Source organism: Nematolebias whitei, chromosome 19 (genome assembly GCF_014905685.2).
Source record: "Nematolebias whitei isolate Nwh7 chromosome 19, NemWhi1, whole genome shotgun sequence".
In the NCBI taxonomy this organism is placed as follows: domain Eukaryota; kingdom Metazoa; phylum Chordata; class Actinopteri; order Cyprinodontiformes; family Rivulidae; genus Nematolebias; species Nematolebias whitei.
In genome coordinates, this window is record NC_056516.1 from 36713024 (window position 1) to 36730971 (window position 17948).

The following is a 17948-nucleotide window of genomic DNA, read 5'->3' on the forward strand; positions in this document are numbered from 1 at the left end:
TGATCTGATGATCTGTTCATCATCTTCCTCTATGATCTGATGATCTGTTCATCGTCTTCCTCTATGATCTGATGATCTGTTCATCATCTTCCTCTCCTCACCGATTGGTTCATCATCTTCCTCTCTGATCCAATGATTAGTTCATGATCTTCCTCTCTGATCTGATTATCAGTTCATCATCTTCCTCTCTGATATGATTATGGGTTCATCATCTTCCTCTGATATAATGATCAATTCATCATCTTCCTCTCCTCACTGATTGGTTCATCATCTTCCTCTGATATAATCATCGGTTCATCATCTTCCTCCCTGATCTGATGATTGGTTCATCATCTTCCTCTCTGATTTGATCATCTGTTCATCATCTTCCTCTCTGATCTGTTTATCTGTTCATCATCTTCATCTCCTCACCGAGTGGTTCATCATCTTCCTCTCATCTGATTATCAGTTCATCATCTTCCTCTCTGATCTGATGATCTGTTCATCATCTTCCTCTCTGATCTGATGATCTGTTCATCATCTTCCTCTCTGATCTGATGATTGGTTCATCATCTTCCTCTCTGATCTGATGATCTGTTCATCATCTTCCTCTCTGATTTGATGATTGGTTCATCATCTTCCTCTCTGATCTGATGATCGGTTCATCATCTTCCTTTCTGATATGATTGTGGGTCCATCGTCTTCCTCTCCTCACTGATTGGTTCATCATCTTCCTCTGATATGATGATCAATTCATCATCTTCCTCTCCTCACCGATTGGTTCATCATCTTCCTCTCTGATCCAATGATTAGTTCATGATCTTCCTCTCTGATCTGATTATCAGTTCATCATCTTCCTCTGATATGATGATCTGTTCCTGCAGGTCGACTCCAGATGCAGCCGGTGCTCCAGGAGCCCCCGGGGCCCCAGAAGGTGAGGGGGGCCCTCGAGCTCCGCCTCCTAATCTCACCAGCAACAGACGTCTTCAGCAGACGCAGGCGCAGGTGGACGAGGTCAGGGAACGCCAACGTTTCTGTTCTTTCCAGCTTCTCCTCAAACTAATCAGACATTTGTCTGAATTATTAAACCGAGAAATGAAACTTATTCTGGTGTTGCTTTATTTCAACAATCTGACTGCGAACTAAAATACCAAATGGAGCCAACTAGTCTGAGATAAATCCAGTCACGACAGGTGTGTGTGGTCCCTCAGGTGGTGGACATCATGCGTGTGAACGTGGACAAAGTCTTGGAGCGGGACCAGAAGCTGTCAGAGCTGGACGATCGGGCCGACGCCCTGCAGGCCGGAGCCTCGCAGTTCGAGAGCAGCGCTGCTAAACTCAAGAACAAGTACTGGTGGAAAAACTGCAAGGTGAGCCGAACCTGTCCACACCTGGACCAGCTGTTTCCTGTGAGAACAACAGGTTTAGAGTTAAGCTATACTGCAGTGGGCCACTAGGGGGCACTCGTCCTTGTGGCTTCAACTTCCAGCTTCTGTTCCTGGTTATAATCAGAGATTATGCATATTAATAATCTTCTGACCTAAACCCAGTGAAATCATGTCCAGAGCAGCACCAGAAGAAGTTTATTTGTGAAATATATAAATGTTCTTCCTGACCGGCCGCTCCTTCAATCGTTTCAGTCTCGTTGCAGCCCGTCGTCTGGATGTGCGCTTCACATGGTCCAATCAGAGAAAAGCTGGAGGATTAGTTCAGAGAACACGGTGTGAGAGTTTGACTGACAGGGGAGCCAGAGAGAGAGGAAGGAAAATCTCAATCTGGATTACAGTGACGTTCAGGGATTAACCAGCCAGCTGTGATCTGTGATGCAACTCCTCCCATCCAGTACTCATGAGAACTTCGATCGCATCGTTTTTATCACACAGAATGTAAAAAGTGTTTCTATAAACGGTTGAATTTTCAGCTGCAGTAAACTAATCCATCCCGTAAATCATCCAGAGCTTTTTCGTTCTACAAACTGTTTAATCTGGTCGGGCTGAAGCTAATCTCTTGTTGTTTGGTTCTCCTGCAGATGATGATCATGATGGCAGTTATAGGTGTTATATTTGTTGGTGTCATCTTCTGTAAGTAAACAACAAACACCTTCAGTCATTTCAGGTACAAGTTCTGATGATTGATTATTTTCACTGCATTTAATCCACACAAAGGATTTAAATGTGAAACATGTTTGTCTTAATAAACTCACATGCTTGTCAGACTTTAATCTTAATCTGCATTTTGAACATGTTTTTATTTCAATCAAGTCTCTCTTGTAAATGAGTCCTCAAGGCTCAATGGGATTTACTTGTCTAAATAAAGGTTGAATGAAAATTTAACTTCCATAATGCAAAAAGTAATTTAGTTATTCACTAATTCCATGGTTCTCAACACTGGTCCTTGAGGAACACCATCCTGCATGTTTCAATTGTTTCCTGCTCCAATACGCCTGATTCAGTGATTTTATTAAGTTCTGTAGAAGGCTGTTAATCACTCATTCATTCAAGTTAGGTGTGTCAAATCAGGAAAACAAATAAAACATGCAGGATGGTGTTCCTCAAGGATGACGGTTGGAACCACTGTGAATGACTTGATCTCATTTATAAATTAATTCAACCTTTATTTAGACAGGTAATCCCATTGAGCCTCGAGGACTCATTTACAAGAGAGACCTGATTTCAACAAAGAAAGATGACAACAATGGACAACAGCAACAACAATAAACAGTTATAAAAAGCCATACTGCAGTTTTGTTTTTTTGTTTTTTACAAATAGGATGGCTAAAAGAAAGAGGTAACAAAAAAACAGCTAGATTCTAAGGCGAATGTAGAAAACTAAAATTAGAAACACGCTGCTTGTTCAGGTTTAATATTTAAATGTTTGTCATCGTTTTCAACTATAATAAGAAACATTTTAAAATATGTATTTGAAACAGAGCTGCTTGAAACAGTTTACTCCAGAAGTCTTCCAGATTTATTGATAATCCTGTAATGCAGATTATTGCAGATTTTGTTTACTTCTGAATTTTTAGACCAATCTTTGTGACTTTACTGTGGTTAACTTAAAATAATAATAATATATTTTCCCAAAGAAATAAAAAAAATATGTCAGGCTTGTTTACCTGCAGGCTGTACTATAAAAAATAGGAGGTAAATAAGATATAAATCGTTTTTTGTTCTGCTTTTGTTTTACACATCCAAACTTTATGAATTTTGTGTAAAATATATTGTATTTAATGTTTTACTTCTTTATGCTGTAATTCTTCTGTCTGATTTCTTGTTTCTCTGAAGTCAGTGAATGTAGCATCACTTCTCCTCATTCTGCCATTAAAACATTTTAAAGATGATTAAAATCACAGCGAAGTGTTTTTCCTCCTGTTAACAGTGTTTTTCTCTCCTCAGTGTATTTTTTCTACTGAGCTGCTCTGCAAAGACGACGTGTCTGCACCAACAATCACCGCCGAGCCCAGTCAGTGCTCCTCCTGCTCTCCGCCCTCCTCTTCCTCACAAACCTCCATGCACGGCCTTCGATGTGCTCCTCCTGCTCCTCCTCTGTTCCTGGCAGGTTTAATGTAACTGTTGTTGCTGATGTCACTGGGAGGACCGTGTGGGGGATTCAGGACAGATTTGATTACATGAACTTCCTGTTTTTGATGGTTTGTGAGGAGTTTGTACATGTCCAGGTGAGGCGGCCACAGAAGCTGTCAGAAACCTCGTTTGGTCCTGTTACACCGCTGTTATCTTTACTTGCTTTCTGAAGTTTAAAGCAGCTGTTTGTCAGATTAATTGTCATAATTCTGCAAGATTTGTTCACCTGCAGCAGAATTTAAGCAAAAAAATCTACAAGAAATCGTTTGGTGCATCTGTTGTTCTTTTCTTGTGAAAATGAAATTAACTGATCGAGGAGTTTCACAAAGTCTCAAAGCAAACACGTTTTCATGTTCTGTTAAATCGCACGTCGAACTTTAATCTTTACATTTTCTTTTTACATTCAGCTTAAATTTAACAGCTTAAAAGATCAGAAAATCCACGTCGCGAGTGAATTTGCATTGTGAAGCAAATATGTGCAAAATGTATTTAAACTGATGTACTTTCGGAAGAATTGGAGATTATTTGCTCTTATAAATAATCCAAGCAAAACAATTATATCTGTGAATTTAGCTGCATGGAAGAGAGGGGTTGTACTTTATAAAACAAGTTATTTACTGCTATTCTTGTTTTTATTGGCTTTATTGATCCTGCTGTTGGCGCTGATGCTGTTTAAAAAGGTTTTGTCTGAATCTCATGTTTTACGAATCTCTTCAGTTCTGATGCTGTTTGAATGTGAAACACGTTTCTTCTCTTCAAATCTGAATTATCTGCATTTGTGATTGATTTTTTTTGCTTCTTCGTCAGTAAAAACACTAAATGTTTTATGAAAACGCACTCGTCGTCGCTCAGTTTCGTTGTCCCTGTAAAACGTGAGCCTTTTGTTAAATGATGCTCAGAAAGAGGCCTGGAACGTTGAATAAAACGATACCGTCCCGTAAACGGAGTTTGGACGATTTATTTTCTATCTGAACGTTTTAAAATCTTCAGAATTCACTTCATCACGATGTAAAGTCAAAAACAAGATTTATTTTGTGAATTTAAACATTTCACATCCTAAAACAGATCAGTTAAGACTTGTTTGTTTGCCTGCAAATATGCAGTTTATTTTTTATCCTCCTGGACTCATAGCAGCTGTTTGTTGGATCAAAGCTTCTTAATAAAGGGTTAGTTCAGCTCGTTTTAAATGGAGGTCCGTAGAACGATTGAGGAAAATCAACAGCTTGTTGTATGTAGCGCTGTAAACTTAAGATTTTCTAGAAATTAATTTAATTCTGACTGGCCCAACGAGCTAACAGCAGGACCAGAGTGGACTGCTGCCGACTTAAAAACTCCAACCTCAAACATTTTACAGCGAACGCTCTATAAACCATTGCACTGCTGCCAGTTTTGCATTACCGTATTTTTCGCCTTATAAAAGTCGTAGTTTTTTTGCATAATCTACATGCCTTGCAACTTATACAGCAAAGCGACGTATTTATGGATTTTCTCCCATATTTATAAACCAATTTTTGACTGAGATTTGACAGTTTTTATTCATTCTGACTGAAAATATTGAACACTACCATTTTCAACCACTAGATGGCACTCGAGTAGTTTGGCATGCCGTTGTGTCATGTAATAGGCCCATATTTCCAGGTTGTCAGCGGTGACGCATAATAGACTTATACGGCGATGCGACTTATTTATGGATTTTTGCACTCGATTAGACATATTTGGACCGATGAGACTTATAGGGCAGTACGGCGGAAAACACGGAACATGCTTATTTATGGTACATGAAAAAGATGGTTATTTGTAAGCTCAAGCAGCAGCAGCAGCTGGTTGTAGCACCTCCTGCAGAAACAAACTTTCTATCTGAATAATTATGTCATGCAAAGTTAAAAATGCTGTAAAGGTTTAAAAAATAAAATACAGCATTCACGTGAACCGATATGAAAATTCAGATATTGGACGATTTTATTTTTAAGACAGAACTAGAAAAAGTGGATTAGCTGTTAAACAATTTATTCAAACATGGACCAAACGGTTTTTCGGCTCGGATCAAAACTTTCCCTCCATTTCAGCAGAAAGCTGTGGCCGGAAGCACTGTTGGCTTCTGGGTAATGTAGTCCTTTTGACTGGTGATACAGTGAAGGATTGTTGAAACTACAAAATGGTGGTGCCTGTCCAAAGCATATTGCCAAGCAGATTAAAACTTATCTTTCAAAAAAATAAAAATAAACCTGTCCACAGCCGGTTAAATGATTATTGTTTAACTTTTTTACTCCACCTTCAAAAGATCTGAATTTTCTTCTCCAAGATGAAGAATTAGATATTTTCTTTGACCGTCAGCTGTTTAATGACTTCTCACCGTCTTCAACATTAAAATCTCCATTTCAGTTTTGATGCTAGTTTCAGGGATTTCATTGCAACATTAACATTCCTACTTTTAAACAATCGGGTCAAACCATTATGAAATGGGCCAAAACCAAAAAAGATTTTAAACCAAGGACCAGTTCCAGCTGAAACATTCACTCCAGATATTTCACTTTTCTTGACCGCAACAAGTTTCATCGTTCCGTCACTTTTTCCACATGAAAATCAAAGATTACTAAAAATTCAAACTAATACTTATTGGCAGCCAACAGTCACAAGTTAATAAAGCGTGCTCAGCTTTTAGGCAAAATGAGAAGCAATAAAAATATTTCACTTTTAAAATTTCATCTTGGGGGGGCCCAACAAAATGTTTCCAACGGCCATATTTGGCCCTCGGGCCTGGAGTTTGACAAGTCGTCCCAATGTGGCTGGATTTTCTTGTGCGTCTACACATCTGCTGCGTGTTTTCTGAACCTGCAACGCTAAAAATGTTGGTTCAAACCCGTTCCTTGTTTTAGGTCCAGACTTCTGCTAGGTGCTGATCCACGTTAGGTTTTAAAAACGGACGTTAAAACCGTACCTTAAGCTCAAAATGAGAACCACCGAGGGACAAGTCGATGTCCAGCAGCTTCTGACGGATAAACGTGTCCTTTCAGATGTTCACGTCTCCGGTGATGAGTCGGTCTAAAACTGTTTTCTGTAAAAACCTTCGAGGTTATTTCTCTGAAACTGAATTTATCTCCAGTCCTACAAAACTTATCAGCTTATTGAAGAAATATACATTAAAGTTTGTATTACCTCGTCGGCCCATTGATGCCCACCTCTTCTTAACTGAGCAAACCAACAGACTGTTTTCATTTTTTATTCAGGTCCCAAAAAAAACATCATAATAACATTATATCAATAATATTAATACAGAAATTGAAAAAAAAAAACGGGGAGAAAAAATAAAAAAACGCGTTTCTGTCCACGGCCTCATTTTGTTGGGGGAACCGGAGCGTTTGGATCCTCCTGAAAACATTTCTGTAAAGTCCGTCTGAGGTGAGAAGTGGACGGGGGCGTGGCTTCGAGCTTTGGACGCGCTGTCCGTCATTCTGCTGTGCACCAATCAGGAATGTTGACGTGAGGCAGGGGGTGGTTTCTGAAGTTAGAGACGATTTTCAGTCTACTGCTGCGACATCTGACGGACGAGAAACAAAAAATACATTTAGTGTCAAGCATATTAAAAATAAACAGATTTAAGAAGATAAGAACATTTACAGTAGTCCCTCGCTACTTCGCGGTTCGACTTTTGCGGACTCACTCTTTTGTGGTTTTTCAATGTAAGATTGTACACGACACACGATGGTCAGCTTTAACATTACTCACGTGATTGGGACGGTACAGGATACAGTAAAAAGTTAACGAAAAAACTTTGGCCATTTTGTAGTTTTCTCTCAATAATTCTTTACTGTATCACCAGTCAAAAGGACTACATTACCCAGAAGCCAACAGTGCTTCCGGCCACAGCTTTCTGCTGAAATGGAGGGAAAGTTTTGATTCGATCTGAAAAAAGTTTGGTCCTTATTGAAAGTGACTTCGGCGCTCAGTGGATGCAAGGGACTGTGGGAATTGGACCAGAACCGGACTTCCAGCCTCACCGGTCAATCCGAGCGCTGCTCGACGGCCCAGGAAGCCTCTCGAGCGGGGAGGCGTTGCTTGGAGGTCCGGTGTCTTCTCCAGAGCTCGCTCGGACTTTTTTCATCCGGATCCCTCTGGATTATCTGGACTCGATCAGGACCTTTGTGTGGTTTTGTGCTGTCTCTCTAAAAACATCTTGGTGCTCAACGGCTGCAGAGAGCCGATCAGAACCGGACCAGAACCGGACCAAGGCTGGTGAGTACCCATACAAAATGTTGCCGTACGTAGCTACTGTGCAGTACATATACGTATGTTCTTGAAATTATGCAGATTTAAGAGTTTAGAACGTTGCAAGAGTGTAGGAATGTTTCATAAAGCCTTAAAATATATAAAATCTAAAATAAATACAGCGTTCCTACTTCGTGGTTTTCCACTTATCGCGGGGGTTAGGGTTGGGCGATAGATATTTTTAAAATAGAGATAATTTCATACGCGATAAAAAATTAGACTATATCGATATAGTCTTATACTCTACGTAGTTATAATTATACTTGTTATAAGTTATAATTATACTAAATATAAGTACAGTATACTAAAACCCCTTTGACTGACTCAGCACTTTTCTGCCAGTCCGTGCCTTCACGTGGCCCCTCCTCCTCTCCCTCACTGAATACAAACCCAGCCCCTCACCCGCTCCCCCCCGCCTCCTGCAGCTCCCACTGTGAACAAGCTAGATGCATACGCAGATATCAATCGTCACTTTGTTTTGTTGACTCACAGTGGAGACACTCTGGTGACATGGGTGTAAATTCCAGATGTGTGAACATGACTGGGTAGCTGCTACAAAGGAGAGGTTTGGTGTTCTCCAGGACATCAACTGGTTTAGAGCGGCCAGGTATGAAGTCGTCTTCTCATTAAAAAAAACACGGAGACAGATAACCAGCTTAGGGTGATTTAATTGCTGCGTTTCTTCTAGGGGTTGAACGACTACATATTTTTAAAGTCAACTTTAACGTGATAAAAGTCGAGTCGACAACGTCATAGGATCTCAGGACGCCATATCATAATAAAACAAACAACAAAACATTGGGTGTATATTTATGCTCCTACCGTTTATCATACTGCAAATAAGTCACAGGAAAACCAAAACTATTATTAAGCTGCAAAAGTGAAAGAAACGTGCGGCACGTAAAAAACAAAAGAACAGCTGTTCTGTCTTGTTTTATTTAACCCACCCAGTGGATTGGGTGGAATAGGGATGGGAACAGCGGGGCGGGCGGTGGCGACTGGTCGACGTGAAATATAAAAACTCCCAAGATGTCCTAGAATCGACTAAACCCTAGTTTCTTCTGGTATTTACACACAGCAGTAACAACGCGCAAACAGAAGCTCAAACAGCAAGGCTGCGTCGGTGCCAGGAGAGAAAAATCTCCAACGCACGGCACGCAGCACAGCACTTTACAGAGCGGTGCGTTCACTAGCATCAGAACAGCCACGGTGCGTTCAAGAGCACAGGAACCATACAATTCTGAAAGAAACAAATATACAACCATGTGGGCTTTCAGAGTCAGAGTTTGTCATTCGCACCACGTGGTACATGGAACGAAACTGTGTACACAGGGTCCCAGTTACTAACAGCTGTTTGTTAATAAAGGTTAACAAAGGTTGATTGGATACACCATTAGAATCAGCCTTTGTATGCTTTCTGTTTAAATTTTAAGTGCACAGTATTTGGTTGTTATGTAGGAAAAAAAACTTTATTTCTGAGACATTTATTTTGTAGTTACAGCTGTTTGTTAATAAAGGCGCCTGTGTGACAATTAGGACTACGCTTTGACGCAGAAATATATTTTTTATTATTTATGGAAAGAAAAAAAATATTGAGATGTACATCGTATATCACCATTCATCTTAAAAATATCAAGATATTAATTTTGGTCCATATCGCCCAGCCCTAGCGGGGTTGTTTGGAACGACCCCCCCCCCCCCCCCGGAGATAAACGAGGGACTACTGTAAAAAATGACTAAAGGAATAAGTTCACCTGCTGTGTCTGTGCCTGAGTGTCCGTCCCTCGGCTCGCTAGGCGGCTCAGGATGTTCCTCTCAGACATCTGGAGTCTCACGGCCACCGGCGGTATCCGAGCGATGGTTGCCGGGAGGCGGGTCACATCTGCCTTCATGTCACTCAGCAGCTCTTCCAGCTGCTTCAGCACTGAGGCGCAGAGAGAAGAGTCAGAAACGGCAACATCTGGAGCAGAGCTGACCCGACATTCTCCGTCCGCTCAGAGCGTGTACCTTTGTGCAAGACGGCGTTGGCCGGTTTGTTCCCGGACATAGACTCCTTGCTGAGATGCTGGTGGGACTCTGCCAGACACTCCACCTCACTGAAGCGGGTGTTCAGAGCCATGGAGGGGTGGGAGGGGTCCTCAGACATGTTGAGGTAGGCGGCACGACGCAGCTGCTCCTCGATCACCAACGCTTGCTCCAACAACTGAGGCAGATGGAAAGTCAGCGTCGGAGGACATCCCAACAGTTTATCTTTAATAAAAACATCAGACAGTCCAAGTAATCACCTTAAATCTCCGGGCCAGGAACTTGTTCTTGATTTCCAGGAAGTTGCCCCTGTTCATCTCTCCTTTAAAAGGCTCGTTGAGAATGGCGAACCTCACGTCGTTCTGGATGTCCTGCCAGCGAGCGTAACCGTGTCTGAAGAGAGCGACGGTCAAAGGAAACGACGAGCAGAGGAACATTTCACAGGCGCACCCTCAGACTAGGTCCGTCACTATAACTAATTTTGCTGGGCGATTAATTGTCTCAGAAATTATTGCGATAATCGATAATATTGAGTGAAATTTGACAATAATTAGTAATTATTGTCAAATTTAAGAAGAAAGGTTTAATTTATTTTGTGTGCAGTACCTTTTTGGATGGCAGTATAAGCCTGAGCCGAAGGATGGATAGTGAGGGAGCAAGCAGCGTGTCTCAAGAAAAATGGGAGGGAGGCCCCTTGACGTGACATGGGTTGTCTCTTTTTTTTTGTTGTTGTTTTCAAAATGGCAGAAGCTCAGTGTGGTTTGAGCTCTTTAGCATAGCATTTATCACACAAAGCTTTTAATAAAAATTAAATAAAATCAGTAAACAAGTTCTCAGCTTCTTCTTGCAGAGAAAAACACGAAGGTACGGATTTCAACTGTGAATTTTGGAGCCTCCACAAGACGGAGGTTTTGTTCCCCGAGGTCGGCCTGTTAGCTGAGCTCGTAGCTTAGCTGCTTTTAACCGTCCAAAAGTGTTATTCTGGACGGTTAAAACAGATTTTAGAGAGAAAAGAGAGGGGTCAGCACCAGAGTTGAGCCTTTTGTCATCCAGTGTCTTCAGTACAAAGAGAGAGACATGAAGAAACGCTAAAACCGATAAATGAAAACGAGGTTGATAATTTTCATTTATCATGCGATTAATTGATTAATTGTGACAGGCCTACTCAGGGGATTCCAGACAAACGAGCGGGTCATCGCTCAGATGAGTAAAGGATACTGTATGATACCAGCCAGCAGCCAGTAGTCGTGGCGGCGGTGCCAGATCTCGTTGGTTTTTTTGGTAACTGTGGCGGCTCGCTCCTCGTTCTGCCACAAAGAGTGGAGCTCTGAGGAGAAACCAGATGATGTCAGAGATTTCATCCAAACCAACATGTTTAGGGTTCGTTTCCGAGCGCCTGGGCTTGAACCTGTGAATCCTCCGTCTGCGATGTTGAACATGAATCGTGTTTTCGCCTTTTTCTTCTCCTCGCTGACGCTGCTCCCCGTGGAGGCCGCTGCCGACGCCAAGCTCTCTTTGGTGCCGTCGCCGTTCTGAAGTTTGGTCGCCTCCTCTGGTTTCAGAGCATCTTTGTCCTCCTTCAGGTCTTCAGAAACAACAGAGGGGGAGTCGTTACGGCACATCAGAGCACAAACGGGAACATTTAATGTAGGGATGCACAATATTGGATTTTTGGCCGATATGCGATATGTTAAAACTTATTTGGGCGATAACCGATACTTATTTCCTTAGACCTACTTACAGAAACTACACAGCTGTGGAATTAAAATACATTATTCTGAATGGTCTTTGTCAATTTGGCCTGCGACCAAATGCAGATGTCAAAAAGGGGATTGAAAATGATGCAACGCTTCAACCTGGATTATGTTTAATGTCAAATGTATTCATGACATTTACTCTTAACACAATGACAACACTCGAACAGAGCTGATCGGTAAATCTTCACCAATCTACACTCAACCTGTTCACAAGCGACAAGTGAAAAGCAGATAAGTAGTGCATTAATAGATAAACTTGATAGTTTCTTAAATTAAAATTTAATTTAAAACAGAAGCCTTTTATTTCGGTGAAGTTGTATTTTTTTTTAATAATGGAAAGGCCGATGTCCGATATTTAACTTTATCGCTAATATCAGCCGATACCGATACCAAGCCGATAATATCGTGCATCCCTAGTTTAAAGAGAAGCTTCTGGTACCTTTCTTTTCATCTGCAGCAGGAGTCGTGTCCATCTTTTCCGTTTTATCTTCCTTCTTTTCCTCTGCTGCAGAATAAAAAACTATTAGGACCAAAAAAATGCAGTTACTGTAGATCCCTCAAAAAATGGACAAGTTTTACCTTTGACCTCGGAGTCCTCAGGTTTGACCTCTGACCCCTCCGTCTTTGTCTCCGACGGTGGTTTGCTTTCGTCTCCTCCCTCTGAACTCTTCTCGTTTTCTCCCTCCTTCTCGCCATCCTTCTCCTTCATGCTCTCCGTCACCCCGTTGCTCGTTTTGTCCGTGTCCATCGCCTCCTCCCCGTTCGTCTTCTCCTGCTTGGTGGGCGGAGTCTTCTCGTCATCGTCCAGGATGGCGATGACCTGTGAATGTCATGAAGAAACCAGTATTGAACCACCTCAAACTAATCCGTCTGTGTTCACATTTATAAATCCTTCTTGTACCTCGTTGTTGGCTTTGATCGGTTCCCTGCCGTTCTTCTCGGCCTCGGCCTCCTTCTTCAACTCCTTCTCTCCGTCCTTCGACGCCTCGTCATTCTTTGAAGAGTCATCGGCTACAAAGAAGAAACGGATTCACTCGTTACACTCGGCAGACTAAACCTTCACGATGACGATCGTGAACAGAGTCGGTGTGTGCGTGTCCTACCTGGGGCGGGGGTGTTGGGTTGCGTGTCCGCGGGGGTCCCAGTGGACGGGGTTTTCCCAGGTGAGTCAGGCTGAACTGCATTCCTCTTGTTCTCCTCCAGGTCGGCCATCCAGGGCATCGACCACTGACCGTTCACATGTTCGAACTCCTGGACCTGGAAGAACCAGCGAGTCCAGTTAGACGAACAAAAAGCTTCTTATGACGAGAAAACATTTAGGACGCGACACCACAACCATTCAGTTCAAGACGATAACCGATGGGTAATATTTAACAAGTTTATATCTTAAGACTTCTTGTTTAGACATTTTTAAACCACAAAACCTTGTTTGATTTATCTCATGCTGGTCTGTCTTATTGGTCAGCAACAATCTTGACTGGTTTTTTCCACATCCATTAAAGATGAAACTGTCTCCAGTTACAGAAATAATAATCACGCTTTTCTATTAAAACATTCAGCTAACTGTTCTTGGTCACTGAAAATATTTGCTGCTTCCGCTAATAAATCAATTCTGTTTTAAAATGTACTTTTATTTAAAAAAATATATACATTTTGTCAGATTATCTACTTTAACGTCTTCCTTTTACTTTGTTTGGTCTTTTTGTGTCATCTTTTTAAATCGTAACTTGACTAACAAAACTGAACGCAAGAACAGCAAAATCCAAGTTTCACCTTTTTACGTATAAGTGACATAACGCCGATGCGCGTGAGGACATGTTGCCGTGACAACCCTTCTCTGGGGACGCCGTCTGCGAAGGTTTCGGCGCCGTCCGCTCCAGGTTCACACAGGTGACGCATGAACAAGGAGACATAGGCCCTGAGGAAGAGAGAGGAATGAAAGGCGTCGGGAAAACGTGGGTATGACATCTGGAAAGAAGATGAACTTCCACTTACTTGAACTCTTTCTCTGATTTGCCTCGCAGGTCCCGGACCAGCCACTGGGTGGTGAAGGCATCCTGGGGAGGCATCCCATAACGCATCACTGCATTCAGGAAGGCCTTCCTCTGCCGAGAGTTGAAACCCAACACCTGGAAACAAGAAAACCATAAAACGTCTGATAACTCTGTCCTTACAGGCAGATAATCTGCAGAATTAATTATTATTATTTGGCTTTAAACAGGAGCAGAGCCCCTCACCTCAATGTTGCCTCCCACCCTGGCCAGCAGGGGGGGCAGTGGTTTGTCTTTGTCATTCCTCAGGCCCTTCCTGTTCGGCCTGCGAGAGTTGGCTGCAGAATACGAAACCACAAAAATCTTATTACGATTTAAATACATTTTGTTTCCACAGAACTGAAGCGTTCAAATACAAATAATCTAAATTATTACTTCAAACTTTGGAAATGAAAGGAGATTTATACTTTGGGTTAGAACTTGGCCGGGAGCTACTAAAGGACCGAAAGTAAAAGAAATAAAAACAAAGTGGCTCTCACCTTCTGATCTCTCGTCGAAGTCCTCGTCAGCCTCCTCAGAAGCCACGGAGTAATCCGATTGGCCGTCTGATTGGTCGTCCTGCCAATCAGCTGTCAGGCACAAACAAAACGGAGGACGTTTATTATTTTGATGCAGTAAAACAACTAAAATATGACTGGTTGTTTGAATTATTGGAAACAAATGACAGGAAATGACGGACCTCTGTCTTCCTGCGAGCCGTCGTTGTAGTTGACCTGCTTGCGGATCCGTTTTCCTTTGCCCAGGTTTCGGGCCAGATCCTCCTGTTGCTGCTCGTAATGGTGCCGCAGCAGCTTCTCCCAGTAATCGGGATCGACGCTCTCCTCCTGCTTGATGATCTCCCGCTGCACCTCTTCCTCCTGAGCGACAGACAGTAGAACAGTTTGAGAATTAAAAATAAATTAAAAAGATGTGATTGAACTGCAGCTGGTCCCAGTCTCACCTCCTCCTCCTCGTCTTTCACCACATACTGGGCAACTTTGAAGGAGCTCAGGTACTCGTTCATGCTCTGCAGCTCCGTGTCGTCTGTGGCGTCCTGGTTCCTGTCCAGCAGTCGGTCGATGGCTTTGTCGTCGTAGTGAATGATGCTGCTGTCCTCCTCCTTGTTCTCACCTGGTGAAGCACAAACGCGCTGATGCGGTTCTTTTTCTTTTAGTCTTTACTGTTGTAGATGAACCCTTCCTCACCTTCTCCCTCGTCCTTAAAGAGCGCCTCAGTTCCAAACTTGAGAATGTCGTCCAGCTCCTGTTTGGACATGGAGCCGGTCTTGGATCCGAGACCAGGTCGGACCACCAGGTGAGTGAGCATCATCTTCTTTTTGGCAACCTGACACAGAGACACAATAAAAGAAAAGCTCGGTGTTATGGGATGAGCTGCTGTTTGATTCTAGACGTGGCTGCAGTAAAACTAAAAATAAATCCCAGGTTTGTTTTTTCTGCTTTAGGTGACGGTAAAAACCCAAATACAACATCTACCTGAGTAATCCTCTCCTCCACTGAGGCCTTAGTGACGAACCGGTAGATCATGACTTTTCTGTTTTGACCGATACGATGAGCTCTGCTGAAGGCCTGAACACGAGGGAAAAAACTTAAATAACATTATTTAACCACCTTTTTTATCATTTAAAAAAACAAGTTGTTTTGTACCTGGATGTCGTTGTGAGGATTCCAGTCAGAGTCATAAATGATGACCGTGTCGGCTGTGGCCAGATTGATGCCCAAACCTCCAGCTCTCGTCGAGAGCAAGAAGGCAAACTGCTGAGCACCCGGAGCTGAGGGAGAAAGATTTAAACAGTAAATGTGGTGTTTTTTTAAGAGGACAGGATTAAAAACGATGCTTCAAAATAGAAAAAGCAGAATCAAAAGAGACAAGATCACCGTTAAAACGATCGATAGCTTCTTGTCTCATCCCTCCAGTGATCCCTCCATCAATCCTCTCATATTTGTACCCCTCGTTCTCAAGGAAGTCCTCCAGCAGATCCAACATTTTGGTCATCTGCCGGCAGAACAGACAAGGACTCGTTAAGAAGACAAAAACGTGTTTAGACAACTTTTGTTTTAAAGCAATGGTTTTAATAAAGTTCCTGACCTGAGAGAAAATCAGCACTCGGTGTCCTCCCTCCTTCAGCTTCCTCATCATCTTCTGCAGCAACAGCAGCTTCCCAGAAGACTTTGTGAGAGCGTTCCCATCGTACATCCCGTTGGGCATCTTGGGAGCTTCCTGATTGAAGTGACCAAACAAAACTCAAATTTTAAGAGTGTTTAACTGAAATAAAGATGGAATAAAACAAATAGATAAATAAGCCGCTAGTGGGTCCTGCCTAGGCCTGTCGCGATAAACAATTATCAAAAAATAAAAAATCATCGACCTCATTTTCATTTATCGGCTTTGTCGTTTCTTCGTGTCTCTCTTTCTACTGAAGACACTGGACGACAAAAGGCTCAACTCCGGTAACTCCTCCCTTTCTCTTTAAAATCTGTTTTAACCGTCCAAAATCACCTTTGCGGATCGTTAAAAGCAGCTAAGCTGAGAAGTTAACAGGCCGTTAACATTTCTTCTTAAATTTGGCAATAATTACTAATGATTAAATTTCAAACAATATTATCGTTTATCGCAATAATTTCAGAGACGATTAATCGCCCTGCAAAATTAGTTATGGTGACAGGTTTATTCGTGCCAGGCGTCTGGCTCGTACCATGGCGGCTCCAGGGAACAGGTAGGGGTGGTTGCAGCACTTCTTGAGGTCCATGACGACGTTCAGCAGTGAAACCTGGTTTCCACCTCCTTTTGTGTTGAGGGCCTCAAAGTTTCTCGTCAAGATGAATTTGTAGTATTTCCTGCCAACAAAAAGCAGCGGCATCCAGGGTTAGCGTTGGCATTTTTCCTGGTTTCTCGTTTCAGCAGCAAAGCTTCACTCACTTCTGCATGGGGCTGAGCTCCACTCGAACGATGAGCTCGGTCTTGGACGGCATGTGTTTAAAGACGTCGGCCTTCAACCTTCTGAGCATGTGCGGACCCAGCATGTCGTGCAGCTTCTTGATCTGGTCTTCTTTTGCGATATCAGCAAACTCCTCCAGGAAAACCTCCAATTTGCTGCAGATAAAAACACAAAACGGGCGAGGTTATTCTTGCAGCCCCTGAGATGCTTGGTGCTCTAACGGTTGGAGTTTTCTCTTATTTCTGAGTAAACTTACATTTCATGGTTTCCTGCTCAAGTTTAGTTCTTAATTGGGACCTTTATGGCAACACAATTGATTCCTGAAGTTTTTTTTTTTCAAAGAGTAATGTAAATATTTGTAAAGCTCCTGCGAGGTTTTCACATAAGTGTCAGCTGAATGAGATTAAATCCAGTCCAGCCAACTTCATTCATGTGTACTGTACAAAACGATGAATAAAAGACAATAAGAAGTAACTCAACAGCATGAAAAGAACAGCACAATACGACTTTTTTATTTTTGTACGATGAACTAAAATCAACATCTCACGTGGTGTCAAAGCCAAACTGAAGAGATGAGTTGTAAGTAGGAATTACGTATAATGTGCTCAGAGTTAGTTTCTGGCACTCATTAGATTAAAACACATAAATCATCTGATCAAAACACCCAGACAAAGCTTTAAGGGTATAAAATAATAAAAAAAACAGCTTTTACTAAATGAATCTACAGCCTATTTATTAACGGTTTAAAAAAACTGGAACATTTTAACCGTAAAGCTGTTGAAAGCCACTAAAAACTAAAGAAACTGAGAGAAAACTAAAGTGATAAATCTTGAACACAAAAAATTGTTCCTGGAACAAAGCAGAACAGGTTAAAGTCATGCTTTTATTCGTCCTGCCGCATGAAACAAAGATGTTAATAAAAAGATATATTTTTATAGCTGCCCTCCGAACAAACGAAGAACACGAGGGATTCTCCACCGTACGTACCTGAACCTCTCGGGCGTGAGGAAGTTGAGCAGGTGGAAAAGCTCCTCCAGGTTGTTCTGCAGAGGCGTTCCAGTCAGCAGCAGTTTGTGCTGCAGAGGGTAGTTGTTCAACACCCGGAAAAACTGAAGACGGTGCACACAAACACACATGTTTACAAAGGGTTCAGGTTGAGCACAGCTACACGTGTCGTTACATCAAAAACATTCACAACTGTTTGAATAAAGTCAAGCAAGCAACGACAATTAGGAAAATAAAGCAGAAGGTTAAATATATTCTAGAAAAATGGATAAAAAGCTTAAATTTTAGTGGAGGCTGAATTTTATTGGCCCTTTGGCACAAACTGGCCAGTTCCAGGGACTGGTTTGAA

General features: G+C 42.1%; 3 protein-coding genes across 4 annotated transcripts in view; 2 read left to right on the forward strand and 1 right to left on the reverse strand.

Moving 5' to 3' along the window:
• eno2 (enolase 2) overlaps window positions 1-17948 on the forward strand; it is a gene marked incomplete at its 5' end in the record, with an annotated part of 167193 nt that overhangs the window by 57143 nt on the left and 92102 nt on the right.
• LOC119426011 (vesicle-associated membrane protein 2-like) lies at window positions 847-4307 on the forward strand. Its single transcript, XM_037693572.1, has 4 exons — window positions 847-993; window positions 1191-1349; window positions 2009-2060; window positions 3375-4307. Exons 1-4 carry the CDS (start codon window positions 847-849, stop codon window positions 3389-3391), a joined length of 375 nt encoding a protein of 124 aa, XP_037549500.1. The 3' UTR covers window positions 3392-4307.
• The window catches only part of chd4a (chromodomain helicase DNA binding protein 4a), a 30022-nt gene continuing 18866 nt past the window's right edge, over window positions 6793-17948 (reverse strand). For both annotated transcript variants that reach the window (XM_037692916.1, XM_037692917.1), the window contains exons 18-41: window positions 17582-17703; window positions 16576-16749; window positions 16352-16493; window positions 15745-15876; window positions 15534-15651; window positions 15303-15427; window positions 15132-15224; window positions 14844-14982; window positions 14600-14769; window positions 14339-14516; window positions 14139-14228; window positions 13846-13937; window positions 13604-13737; window positions 13382-13526; window positions 12712-12865; window positions 12510-12619; window positions 12188-12428; window positions 12048-12113; window positions 11260-11436; window positions 11070-11178; window positions 10112-10244; window positions 9834-10029; window positions 9581-9750; window positions 6793-7098 (exon numbers count right to left, since the gene is read on the reverse strand). In XM_037692916.1, coding sequence (XP_037548844.1) covers window positions 7084-7098; window positions 9581-9750; window positions 9834-10029; window positions 10112-10244; window positions 11070-11178; window positions 11260-11436; window positions 12048-12113; window positions 12188-12428; window positions 12510-12619; window positions 12712-12865; window positions 13382-13526; window positions 13604-13737; window positions 13846-13937; window positions 14139-14228; window positions 14339-14516; window positions 14600-14769; window positions 14844-14982; window positions 15132-15224; window positions 15303-15427; window positions 15534-15651; window positions 15745-15876; window positions 16352-16493; window positions 16576-16749; window positions 17582-17703 — 3225 coding nt within the window. In that variant the 3' untranslated portion in view covers window positions 6793-7083. The remainder of the gene's footprint in view (window positions 7099-9580; window positions 9751-9833; window positions 10030-10111; window positions 10245-11069; window positions 11179-11259; window positions 11437-12047; window positions 12114-12187; window positions 12429-12509; window positions 12620-12711; window positions 12866-13381; window positions 13527-13603; window positions 13738-13845; window positions 13938-14138; window positions 14229-14338; window positions 14517-14599; window positions 14770-14843; window positions 14983-15131; window positions 15225-15302; window positions 15428-15533; window positions 15652-15744; window positions 15877-16351; window positions 16494-16575; window positions 16750-17581; window positions 17704-17948) is intronic.

Coding starts and splice junctions, on each gene's coding strand:
- LOC119426011 (XM_037693572.1), top strand. CDS start 847: ATGATCTGTTCCTGCAGGTCGACTCCAGATGCAGCCGGTGCTCCAGGA. Junction 994..1,190: donor CGCAGGCGCAGGTGGACGAG/GTCAGGGAACGC, acceptor GTGGTCCCTCAG/GTGGTGGACATCATGCGTGT. Junction 1,350..2,008: donor ACTGGTGGAAAAACTGCAAG/GTGAGCCGAACC, acceptor GTTCTCCTGCAG/ATGATGATCATGATGGCAGT.